The sequence below is a fragment of the Sprattus sprattus genome, assembly GCF_963457725.1.
Source record: "Sprattus sprattus genome assembly, chromosome: 6".
In the NCBI taxonomy this organism is placed as follows: Eukaryota; Metazoa; Chordata; class Actinopteri; order Clupeiformes; family Clupeidae; genus Sprattus; species Sprattus sprattus.
The window spans coordinates 182501-196112 of NC_137925.1; the positions used below are offsets into that span (position 1 = coordinate 182501).

Here is a 13612-nt window from a genome sequence, read left to right on the forward strand (position 1 = left end):
TTTCCTTCTTTCTATATCTGCCTCCACCATCCTTGCCCCAGCATGGGTGGGAGCGCTGGCCATGGGAATGATCTTCTTCTGCTCCCCTGTGGTGAGCATGTTCACGGACCACTTTGGCTGCAGGAAGACGGCAGTAGGAGGCGCGTTCGTGGCCTTCCTTGGATTGCTCAGCACTTCGTTTGCAAGGTAAACACCTCTCCCCTTCCCCTTTGAACCCTAACCCTAACCCTAACCCTTCCCCTTTGAACCCTAACCCTAACCCTTCCCCTTTGAACTACTCTTCTCTCCCCTTCCCCTTTGAACTCCTCTTTGGTTGAGTTCAGCCAGGCGCACTCTGCCTCCAGGACGCAGTGTTGGGCGTGTGACATCTTGGATGCATTGCATGGTTTGTGGTAGTGCTGACATGTTTATAATGTGATAGCACACTTCCCTGCAGTCTCTGAATTAATGGTTCCTTTTATATTGTGAATGTATAAATGGTTATATACAAGCTTCATGCCTTTGCTCAATAAAAAAAAAAACATAGAAGATCCTTTGAAAAGACTTGCTTGTTTATGTAACCAGAACAGTATCTACAGAAGGTCAAGTATTATCTGAACTTGAAAAACCATCGAGAGACGCAGTGTGGTTCACAGATCGGGCCAATTAATGTGTGAAATCAAGGGAGGTTGGGCCTTTATGCCACAGTCAAACTCCTCTCCAGTTCCGGCTGCAGTAATGAGAGTCTCTTGGCTTGTCCATCCACTCTCCTCATTCTCTCTCTTTATATTTCACTCCTTTCTCTGGCTCTTTATTTTAGTTTGGCTCATGTTCTCTGTCTCTCTCTCTCTCTCAGTTTTTATCCTGGTTCTCCTGGCTTTCCTTTTCCGAGCCTTCCCTTCTGCAAACTCGCAGAGCTAAACTCATCTGAAGTGCTCACACTGACTTCCTGCAGGAGTGCTTTCAGGAGGACTTATTTAAAAAATCCCATTGCTTTCCTACCTTGAGCTACTGTCAGGAACACTTGGAAGGGTGGAATAGTGGGTGGAAAAGTACTGATAGTTCTCCCAGGCCTGAACGGGGCACTGATACTTTGTGCAGAGAGATGTTTTATTGCCTTCTCTGGAGCTCGTCCATCCGTGGCCCTGAAACAGACATGTCTCCCACACATGCACATACCTACACACACACACACACACACACACACACGCACACGCACCGGCGCACATTCACATACGCAAGTGCATACAAAGCGCTCACACACACACACACATATGTATGCGCACACAGAGACATACTCACATGCAGGAATACACCCACCCACAAACACACACACTCTCACACACACACACACACACATACACACACACACACACACACACACACACACACACACACACACACACGCGTACCACCACCTACGTTCATCCCGCTGTGCCTGAGCCCACCTTTAGGCTTTGATCAGAGACTCTTGCAGGCACAACTTGTCTCCTCATGCCCCCTGTGGTGTCAAGAGTCTCCAGTTTCAGTGTGGAGATTAAACAGAAGAAGTGAAAAAGCGGCGGTCTTTCATCACGAGCGCTTGGGGTGGGGGAGGGAGGGGAAAATCAGCAGGAGAAATAAATGACCCAGCGTTTAGTTTTGTATGTTTTTACTCCCAAGACCCTCTTCTTCCTCCCATTTTGCAAAACATCTCAATTTATTTTGTGAAAATGAAAGAGCTGGCTACCGACAAACGGTGTCCTATATTCCAGAGCAACTTCTGAGCACATTAAATAACATGTTTAATGTGCTCCCTCTTCATCTCCTTCTCTCCTCCACCCTCTCCCTCTCCCTCTCTCTCTCTCTCTCTCTCTCGCTCTCTCTCTCTCTATCTCTCCTCCACCCTCTCTCTCTATCTCTCCTCTACCCTCTCCCTCTCTCTCCTCCATCCTCTCTCTCTCTCTCTCTCTCCCTCTCTCCCTATCTCTCCTCCACCCTCTCTCTCTCTCTCTCTCACCCTCTCTCTCTCTCTCTCTCTCTCTCCCTCTCTCTCTCTCTCTCCTCTACCCTCTCTCTCTATCTCTCCTCCACCCTCTCTCTCTCTCTCCCTCTCTCTCTATCTCTCCTCCACCCTCTCTCTCTATCTCTCCTCCACCCTCTCTCTCTCCTCCACCCTCTCTCTCTCTCTCTCTCTCTCAGCTCCCTCATTCTACGCTACTTCACCTATGGAATCCTCTTCGGCTGCGGTTCGTCCTTCGCCTTCCAGCCGTCGCTGGTCATCCTCGGCCACTACTTCCGGCGGCGGTTGGGCCTGGCCAACGGGGTGGTGACGGGCTGCAGCAGCCTGTTCTCCATGGGCCTCCCGGTGCTGCTGAAGAAGGTGGCGGAGCCGCTGGGCCTCCCTGCCACGTTCCGGATCCTCAGCATCTTCATGCTGGTGCAGGCGCTTCTCGGCCTGACCTTCCGCCCGCTCCTGCCCAGCCGAGGGACGGGGTCGAGCGAAGCACCCTCGGCCGGCGGAGACAGGGGGAGCTGGTGGCAGCGAGGGCTGGCGGTGGTGAAGACGTGCTTCAACCTGCGAGTGTTTCGTGTCGTCACGTACCGGGTGTGGGCGTTTGGCGTTGCCACGGCAGTTCTTGGCTATTTCGTGCCATACGTTCACCTGGTGAGTCATTTCCTATTGCTGTCGTTGAGTTCAAGGTCAAGTTAGATTAATCTCATGCGTAGTGTATGGGCGTGTGAATTTGGATGGCCTCTTAAAAAGCATCTGTTGATGTGAGATCAAATCATGAAGAATTGATTGGAACCCAAGCGTCAGTGTTTGAAAGAGAGACTTGAGGGGTTACATCTACATAATGCAGTAGCATATAGTAGAGCATAGCATGAAACATTAAAGCTCTTCAGTAAGGTCAGGCCATGCCATGCCATTGCTTAGCATGATAGCATGATAGCATGTCTGAAGTGAATTATTGAGGTGCTTCAATGAAACTCTTTTCTGGGAGGTAAACAGGGAGCATCCTCATTTAACCTGTCAGTCTAGAGAAGATGTGAACGCTTTTTTTCATTATTTATTATTTTTGCACACTAGTGAATCAGTCATTCCCTTTGATATTAATGTCACGAGACATCTTATAGCAATGCAAATAGAATTTTGGAACCTTCCTTAGAGCAGTCATATAACTCCAAAGCTGGAACTACTGTGTTGAAAAATCCCTCAGGATTGAGATCAATGTTGAAAGGGATCTCTCACTCACTCACACACTCTCATTCTCTCTCACACACTCTCTTTCTCTCATTCTCTCTCTCTCTCTCTCTTTCTCTCTTTCTCTTTTCTTTTTTCCCTCTCTCATGCATTACGGATGGGATCTTTCCCCCACACCCTAGCAGGTGTTTTCTTTTATACCCTGACATACAGAGAGAACCCAGGGGCAGGGAGGTGTGCCGCAAAGCTGTGAAAATGTCAGATATCGACAATCCCATTGCAGTCCTGTTTTTACAGGCCGCAGCTTAGATGTAAACAACACTCCCGGCCTTTGTTGTAGTCGTGGTTACGGTTCCAACAGAGGAGCGCGGCCCGGCCTCCTACAACACGACAGGAAGTGAAGCATCTCTATAGCCTCCCTTAAACATGGAGACCCTATGGCCATTGATGTTATTCTACCATGCATCCTTGTGGGAAGGTTTCAAAGCAGAGAAAATATTCCTCCGGGCTGGAGACTGTGTGGAAGAATGTTGTATTGTTGTTCTTCTCTGTGTTAGGGTGGGGAGGAGGAAGTGGTCAGGGACTTTCTTTAACCTATAACTTTCTTGTTCCTAGAATTGCATATTTTTGTGTAACATTTGGTAAGGAGAGATAAGCCCAGAAGCAAAACAAGCCTCATGTGATTGTGAGCATCCATTTAGCTAACCAGCAGAGTACCAGTTTGCTAAATACATTTCCCATAATTACAGCCATCTGCTTAGTTCCTGTGAATCTGTGACACTGAAATGACGATAGTGGGAAATGAAAAGATAACTGAACAGTCACATAGTTAAGCGTCTTTGAGTGTTAGATAAGCGCTATATAAATATGAATTATTATTATAGTTGCTAATTAACGCTCAGCTGGAGTTCCAATTAAGAACTTAAATTGGCAGACTACCTGATGAAAAAGTGAATGTCTTGCTGTGCTGTGTGGGTTGCGTTCCTACTTATGCTTACTTCTCATCATTTTGTACTCCTCATTTTCACAGATAAAGTTTGTAGAGGAGCAGTTCCCTGAGTCTGAGAGGGACTGGGTTTTGTTGGTTTGCATCGGTGCCTCGTCTGGAGTGGGACGTCTCATCTTTGGGAAAGTGGGAGACCTAATTCCAGGGGTGAAGAAGATCTACATGCAGGTACATCCATCAAGATGTCGGCGTACATCACAAGTTGCTTACACTAGAGGTCTGCAGAAACAGCCACTTCTGAGCCAAACACGCCCTCTGCCAAGATGTTTTTGGCCCACGATGACATTTTCCACATAAACTCTGGCTGTGTCTGAGGAAAGTGTTCAGAAATGCACTGTAATAATAAACTATGTGTTATAATGTAGCAGTTCAGGCTTAGCGTGAATGCAAGTTGCTCTGGAAACGACCTTACATAAGGTTGATCAGGGGACTGCAGGCCAGGAGGGGTGGCCTTTGTGAGCGCTGGGATACTTTGGACTTCATCTGTGCTAAGCCCAAAGCACATCTGATATTTTTTTTTACTTTTAATATGAATTACAATGCGATAAGCACACATTATAGGCTACTACAGGCTTAGGCTACAAAATTGGACACAAAATTGCTTTGCCAGGAACACATTTTCAAGCCCTTGTTTACACAATCAATGTGTTTTGTGATACTGTGTAATCTGGCCTAGAAACCTTTGTCCTCTTTCCTGATGCTGATGTAGCATCTACCCTGTGTTTGTAGTGTCCCAGTGTACGTGAATAATAAGTTCCAGAAACAACCCAAAACACAAAGCTATTAAATCTAACATATTCCTTCTCTTTCATTACTACAAAACGTTTTATCATTGTCTTATCTTGTCTTTTTTTTGTAATTATTATGTGATTGCACAAAAAGAAGCCAAGCAACATGAAGCTGATGAATCCTTTAATTACCTTTATGTAGTGATGTAACACTTCTGTCTACAATGTTCAGAGGTCAAAAGTCTTAGCCACAAACACCACATTATCTGTTTTTTTTACACAATATATCAATAGGTTTTTGAAAACTGTGTCTTTACAGTTGAGTTAACCAAAAATGATATGATAATTATAAAAATATCAAGGCATGTCAAACTCCAAGGTGCCTGACAGGCCTCGGACTCCATAGGGTTTAAATGCTTTGTGATGGCACTAGGCCTCGGACTCCATAGGGTTTAAATGCTTTGTGATGGCACTAGGCCTCGGACTCCATAGGGTTTAAATGCTTTGTGATGGCACTAGGCCTCGGACTCCATAGGGTTTAAATGCTTTGTGACAGCACTAGGCCTCGGGTTCCAAATTCTTCCTAGATCTCGATAAGGTGCATTGTACCCAATGAATGTAGACTCATTTTGACTGATTCATATTTAAATGGCAGAGTGTGTGTTGTCTGCCTGTGTGCCAGAATGTCAGTGGGTCACTGGTGTTGGAGAATTGCTGTCCTGTGCCTTGTTAGATGATATTTATTGCTCATCCAACAGCTGCTAGCTTTCATCGGGCAAAGTGTTGGCATCGACGTAATTGCCTAGGTTACGGTCGGTTGCCTAGGTTACGGTATGCAACAGCAGACTGCTTCTGCAGATCAATCACATTTTGCATTTTCTTGTGGAAATCTATTTAACTTTTTATTATTGGCTCTTTTCCTTATTTTTCAAATGATGTGTTTGTAGAATTGAAATTGATAGGATAATAGCTGTAGGTGTTGACATGTCAATAAGCCTTATTCATTAACCTGTTTTATTCATCCATATCATGTGGCCTCTAGGTGGCGTCCTTCATGGTGCTGGGTCTGATGTCCATGATGATCCCTCAGTGCCGTGTGTTTGAGGGGCTGATGGTCGTGTGTGTGTTCCTGGGGCTCTGCGACGGATGCTTTATCACTATCATGGCCCCCATCGCCTTCGAGCTGGTCGGCCCCATGCAGGCCTCGCAGGCCATTGGCTATCTGCTTGGTCTCATGGCCCTGCCTATGACGGCTGGTCCTCCCATAGCTGGTGAGTACTGACTAGCGACATCCTTGAACCCTGATTTGAATAGTGCTGTTTGGGAAACATAAGTGTAATTTTACCCAAGGTAGCTGCTTTCCATTGCAGTTGCTGGAGCAGTATAAAAAAATAGGCCAGTTGGTGATGGCAGGTGTATTATTCAATTGAAATATTCCAATGCAACCCATTTTAGAAGTACCGAGCAGTAACTCAGCTGTATACTTAAACTGATATTAGAGTCTTTTGATACAGTCATTTCTCTTCAGTCGTGAAAACATCTGGGCCAATCATCCTCTTCCCGCCGGACATAGCTGAAAGCTCCAATATCTGAGCATGAAGTCTCTAATCAAATTCATTACATATGATTTAAGTCCACTTAGAATTCATTCAGTGCCAAATGTAATTCATTTTCGTGCCAACCTTTCATGGCAATTTTTTCACAATTCCTTTCTTTCTGTCTCTCTCTCTCCTTCCCTATAATTCTCGATTCTTTAAACCACGGCACACACACACACAGCCGTCTCCCAGCAAATATGTGACACTATGGATGCCACTCAAGTCTATCCCCTTTGCCATGCAGCCCGTTCAAGGACGACGCTAATAACACCACAGCCCATTGCACAAAGGAGCTTTTCACTTGGCCTCGTGTCGCTGGTCTATTGCAATGAACTACCTTGTCGTGACTGAAAATATATCAATGTTCGAAATGGAGACCTTTGTGAAGTCATAGGGGTCTGCTGAACAGCTGAGCTTCTCATAATAAGAAAGGCTGATCAGGGCCTTAATAGCCAGTTTATAGCATTTTGGGAGCTTTGGAGATCAGTAAAAAGTCAGCGACAGATCTGAGTTAGGGACTTGGATTGGCACAAATGGCAGTAGATAAGGGGTAACCCACAGTTCACTGCTCTCTTTCACAATACCTGCACAAAGACCTGTATGGAGATAGATGCAGTATCATTCTCTTGCCAGTGTGGTGCATGCATAACCATAGCTGCACATCTAGTTTGTTAGGTGAACCAGGGTCAGTGTCTCCAGCATTTACCCAACCAGCCTCTCGGAAAGTATTGCATACCAAGTTCAAGTTCAAGTTCAAAGTACTTTATTGCCATTGCCACAAAGACAACGAGACAGTAAAGGCAGCAACAGACTTCTTACAGCGCTAAATAATAATACATAACAGTTAATAAATAGATTCATAAATATCATACTTAAAATTCAAAAAAAATAAAAATAAATAGATAAATTAAAAAAAGCAATATGTCTCCATATCTCCATATTAAGGTGCATCAAGTGTTAGAGTGCAGACCATGAGCGTTACCAACAAATCTCCACCTCTTGTTCAGGTCTCCTGCATGATTATTTCGGCAACTACCAAGTGGCATTCTACCTGGCCGGCGTGCCGCCCATCGTGGGCGGACTGGTGCTGTTCTGCGTGCCCATCGTGCACGGGCGCATGGCGAGGGACCAGAAGAAGGAGGCGGTGGACCCCAGCACTGACAAGATGCTCAAGAACAGCTCCAACGGAGACATGCTGCCGGGCTTCACGGACATGGAGACTCACATCTGAGTGCACCGACCTGCCATGCAAAGGTATGTTTGTTTGATAATGTGTTTATTGTGTGATGTTTGATAATGTGTTTATTGTGTGATGTTTGATAATGTGTTTATAGTGTGATGTTTGATAATGTGTTTATTGTGTGATGTTTGATAATGTGTTTATTGTGTGATGTTTGATAATGTGTTTATTGTGTGATGTTTGATAATGTGTTTATTGTGTGGATTATTGAGTAAATAAGTATGAGGTACGTTTAAAGCCATTTCTGAGCTGTTTCTCTTTATTTTACATTTACTATTCCGTTAAATTGCTGACGGTATCACCCCAATCAAGTGGCAGGATTTTGGGCCTGCCTGGCGCCTGAACTATTTAATTACCTGGGGTGGCCACCGCTACAACACCTTCACTGTAGCATCCGCTTGTCTTTATGTCTCTACTGCAGATCTACACACCTTCACTGTAGCATCCGCTTGTCTTGTAGATCTACACACCTTCACTGTAGCATCCGCTTGTCTTGTAGATCTACACACCTTCACTGTAGCATCCGCTTGTCTTGTAGATCTACACACCTTCACTGTAGCATCCGCTTGTCTTGTAGATCTACACACCTTCACTGTAGCATCCGCTTGTCATGTAGATCTACACACCTTCACTGTAGCATCCGCTTGTCTTGCAGATCTACACACCTTCACTGTAGCATCCGCTTGTCTTTATTTCTCTACTGCAGATCTACACACCTTCACTGTAGCATCCGCTTGTCTTGTAAATCTACACACCTTCACTGTAGCATCCGCTTGTCTTGTAGATCTACACACCTTCACTGTAGCATCCGCTTGTCTTTATTTCTCTACTATAGATCTAGGGGCAAAAGCCTTCTATACAGCATCATTCATGTTGGTCGTGGTCTCATGCAGGGACGTGATTTGTTCAGAAGCACTCTTTGGTAGTACACCCGCACTATACTCCCTGCCAAGCCTGGCATGGTGCATGGACTGCTGGGCCTCTGAGGTCCTTTGCATGCTGAGAACCAGGGGTTGGGAGGTTTTGAGGACTCATTCTGTAGTAGTTCAAGCCAGGGGGCACTGCGTCCTCGTGTCCTTGTGGAAGTAGTCTATGTAAGGAAAAAAAATGAAAAGAAAAATATTGAATATTTCACTGCTGAGTTGAATATTGAACTATAAACTGATATTCAATATTGTTATGGATTGTATTATGCTTTATGCTTTGTTTTTGGTTGTTGCTTATAACCTTAACCATGATGCCCTTCCTCTGTTTGACTTGTGTCCCTTTCAGTCCAGAGGGATTCTGTTTACCAGCACTTACTCAACTATGACTTCAGAGAGTCTCGGAACCAAGCCAACTATGCTTTCATCAATTCATCTTTGTCACAGAACTGTCAGCCAAGTTACTACGATCAATGACCTTATTAATAGGAGAGGACACACTTTTGAAACCCTTCAGACCTTGAGAATGCCTCCACAACACACACTGAACACCTGTGTTCCATACAGTGTGACATATTAACTCACAGAGGTAGTTATAGGCAGAATATATGGGTAGAAATTCAGGAGTCGGGCGAATGCTGGCATGGCGGTGCTCAACCACACCTGGACGTTTTTTTTAGTTTTTTTTTACTCGTAGCAAAGAATTTCCCCAGTCTATGAACAAATGGTTGTCTGTTGAAATACTGAGGGGATAGTCAGAGTTGTCTAGAGTGGACTCAAGTAGATACCTTTAAACAGGACTGGGTTGTGTTTCAGCATAGGCTAGCTCTGCAGTTATTTCCTTTTGTTATATGCAAGAGGATTTGTCTTGGGTAACATTTAGCTGACATTTATTGAAAGAGGACTATTCCATTACCAATTACTTCCTTTAGAAAAAAAGGAAGGCTTTAAAATGGTGTTTTCACTTTATGGTTATTTTTTATCTGTTATCTACCAAGTTAAATTTGTAAAATGCATGACATTTATTTTGTATAACAACAATATTTTGGTGACAAATCAAGAAAAGCAACACATGTGTTTTTATATACAGTATGCCTATGTTAGTTTAAATTACTTACCAGTCTCAAAACTTACGTTTGTATCTATGCATACACCAATATGCAGCAGCCTGTGCCATTGGCTACATGACCATTGGATTACTATGTTGGAGAAAAAACATAGTGTCAGTGGCGGATGTAGAGCCTTAATCCCCTCTTTGTAAGTACTACATTGCCACGCTCAATATACTGTATGCAGTTGGCAGTGTCTGATTTAAAGCATCTCACCTCTTATCATTTTCATAACGATTCTGGCTTCCGATTTGTATTATATGACTGATGGACATAGAGCACTGACCCATAGAAATGTTATTTTTATGATTTTAATTTCCTCATTCTGTGTGAAAAATAGCCCCAAGCTCTTGTGTGTGAATCATGGCAGGTAATGCTAATGAGATTGACTGAGAGCAGATTTGTCTGCTAGTCAGATAGTGGTTGGTTGTGTGAAGATATCCCTTTTAAAACGGTTAGTTAGTTAGGTAGTTTGTTTTATTTGGTTGTATTTTCTTCATTTGGCAAGACAATCAGTGCACTGCTTGTTATCTTATGGTTGAAGAAAGATGGTTGACCATCAGTTACTGAACACTAATCATTGGCTTGACTTTTAAAAAAAAAATGAAGGATAATGGTAAATATGCCTAATACTGGCCTTGTCAGCACTATAATATATTATGTATATTATTCTTTGTTCTAAATGGGAAACACACAGCTGGCAAGTGCTTTTGAAATCTGCATTTCAGTTATTTCTCTTTTGTTTGTTTTATTTTTATTTTTGCCTGCTTGTTGGGATTATTTTTTCACTACATTTTTTAGCTGAGAGTCATCTTAGGATCATCACTGTATTTCTGTCACGCCTGTCAGTGAAAACAGCAGCATAGCAACTCTTTGGCTAGTTCCCGAAAACTTAGCTTGTGCCAGTTAGCTGTGAGTCAAATCTTCTTTGGTTGCCCAGGCAACGCATTTCTCCTATACATCTTCTGGACATGAGATGTTTTTGGGCATGCTTTTTCTTCTGAATAAGTTACAGCCTAAACAACATGGCCTCACATGAGCCTGTGCCCTAGGAATTCCAGAGATGCAGTACTGTTGTCTTTCTGTGTGGGCGATTTACCTCCTAATAACTGGTTAATTTACTGCCAGTCTTTTGTGATGGCACCTTGAATAGGCTGGAAGGAGTGAGATCAGAAATTCCAGGTCAGGACATACCTCAATTGCCCTGTTCTCCAGGTAAAGATAACGTTTTATTCTGTTCCCCCTCTTTATGTATCATCGTTTGGGGCAGAATACAAGTTTAAGTCAGACTCATAGGGGTGAGTTTAAAATTCAGATTCTCGTTCGTCTCACCGTTTAGAATGTCTCAAGAACTCAGGGACTGCTTGTTGGATAGTTCCCAATGCTCTGTTACCTCTCTTCAGGTCACGTACCGCAGTATTTTCCTCTCTTCTCTGGAGTCACAGAACAAGTACACGTTGTGAAGCAGTGCACACTGCTATCTTGCGGTTTTGCTGTAGAAACACTATACAGTCCAGAACCCCAAAGGAAACTCTATGCTACTTTATCTGTGCTTTTAGGCGGACTTAGCGAAAACAGCATACATGTGCCATTAATTGAGTTCAGCTGTCCACATTCTTGGCTTTGTTTAGCTTGAGCATATTTCTTCCGCAAGTTGGGGGTGGAAGGTCTTCCATGACATGCTTTATGTTTTAACCAAATGTATCTCTTCAAGCTGTGTGTCTGTGTGTGTGTGTGTGTGTGTGTGTGTGTGTGTGTGTGTGTGTGTGTGTGCGCACTGTAAAGAGGGAGGAGGGGGGGAGAGAACAGGAAGAGAGCATTTCTGAGCCCTGATGAGTTTATGTTCCAGTTCCCCAGAAGCCTTTCCCTTTCTAGGCCTCTGTCTGTTTATGCAGTTTTTACTGTCTGCAACTCTTTAGCATTCAAAAATGTGTATGACAAGACTGGGATTTTTGTCACTGTTACTGTCAGTTTATATGGATAACGCAAAGTCATCTCACAGCTATTACCTCAGAAACTACTGTGGAAATGACTCTCTATATCTGTGGGGAGTTGCCATGGCATTACCTTGGACTAGAACTCAATGCATACATGACTCAGCAGTTTAATTCCACATAATGCATATATTATATCTGATTGACTGACAGGCAGTAGCATACAGTTTAATTATGTTCTGCGTGCAGTTTTTTCTCAAGTGACATAAATAATCTTTTTGTTTTACCTCACTTAGATGTTAAATCTATCGAATTAGGATTTTTTTTTTTAAATGTATCACTGCCAGATTTGATTCTGACTAATTTGTACACTTTTTTTTTCTTTGAACTACTGTCAAGAATTAAACCCTTTTATGAAATTGCAGTGCCTGCATAGAAATATATGCTGTGTCCGTTCTACAGAGGATTTATGTTTTTGTTACATTCAAACTATCATATAACCGTTTACATAACCCCTATAAAATCCTTGGTAGAGTACAGCTCATGTATGCATCAAATATAAATCTAATGCTTTCTTTAAATATGTACATTGTAACCGCCTCCCAGAGGCTGTTGCTGTAAGTCTCGGATAAAAAAAAAAAGATATTCTACATGCAGATGTAAAATGACGTGTTTTTATTGTTTTTGTTTTTACCAAGCCTATTTCTATAGTCTGAGTTTTTGACTAAGATGAGCTGTGTTGGGGGGGGGGGGGGGGGGGGGGGGGGGTCTCTCTGTGAACCTCAATGAAGAATTTTTATTTTGTTAGGTGTTTCTTTCTGACCCGATGCTACCGTTGTGTATTGTGTTTGTGCAACTTGGGCACCTCCTCTTCTAAACCTCAAACTATTGATATAATTTCTATGTTACTGTACACCCCCCCCCCCCCCCCCCCCCCCCCCCCCACACACACACATTCAAAACAAGGCTGAATTATAGACCGAGCCAAAAGGGCGCCCAGAAAAAGTCTATCTATCTTGCATCATGAACAGCATATTGAAATATCTGTACAACCTCTGGCTGCACCCCCGTCTCCCGTCCCCATGGTCTAGTGGTTTACTGACTGTGTCCAGTCCCCATGGTCTAGTGGTTTACTGACTCTGTGTAAATCTTGGATTGAAAGGGGAAGGTAATCTGTCACCATACAGGCTATGTTTGCATGTTTTTGTCCGTTACTTGTGGTAACACATGGCAACACAACTTTTCACCATTCTTGCTAAAGCTGAAGTGCTAAGTAGCTGTGCTAATGTTATGCTACTATCCCACTGTGTTCACCAAACACTGACACAAACCGCTGCAAAAGATCATTACAGTAGACCAGAATGATTTAATATGGCCCAAATTGGATAGTTCATGTGAAAACGATAAAAGGCAAGATGAAAAGCCCTCACAAAAATGGTAATTCTTTAATACAAGTCTATTGGTGGTTTGGGGGGGGAGTGCGGCCATTTCTGCTGTTCTGTTGTCATGGTTATGTTCCAAAGGTGGACTGTAATCTGGTGCCCCTAGGCCTAATCTGGCTCTGATTCAAGGACATTATGCTGCTAGATATGAGTAATTTGTATTCATGTGAATCGTTTTTGATCCTCTGTAGTATGCTTCCTTTTCTAATAAACCTACAATAAGCATCTACTGTTGTGTGGCTTTCCATTACTTCTTTTGTTTGCTTTAATGGCAAGTATCTGCACAGGGCACTGTATGAAAAACATGAAGTACTGGACATGAAACGTGCAGAAGTCACCTTTTCACCGTTCACGTTCACCGTTCAAGACACTTACAAATCATTTTTGATGTACAGTGCCGTGCAAAACATTCTAGGCACTTGTGAAAAAATACTGTAATGTGAGGATGCTTTTAAAAATAATGACTTGA

At 43.2% G+C, this 13612-nt stretch overlaps 1 protein-coding gene across 1 annotated transcript in view; it reads left to right on the forward strand.

The window, feature by feature from the left end:
• Nucleotides 1-9089, forward strand: part of slc16a2 (solute carrier family 16 member 2) — a gene marked incomplete at its 5' end in the record, with an annotated part of 16208 nt that extends 7119 nt beyond the window's left edge. The window contains 6 exons of the mRNA XM_080840357.1: nt 42-186; nt 2161-2626; nt 4194-4337; nt 5940-6168; nt 7503-7749; nt 9008-9089. Coding sequence (XP_080696483.1) covers nt 42-186; nt 2161-2626; nt 4194-4337; nt 5940-6168; nt 7503-7726 — 1208 coding nt within the window. The 3' untranslated portion in view covers nt 7727-7749; nt 9008-9089. The remainder of the gene's footprint in view (nt 1-41; nt 187-2160; nt 2627-4193; nt 4338-5939; nt 6169-7502; nt 7750-9007) is intronic.
• Between the last annotated feature and the right edge of the window lie 4523 nt (nt 9090-13612).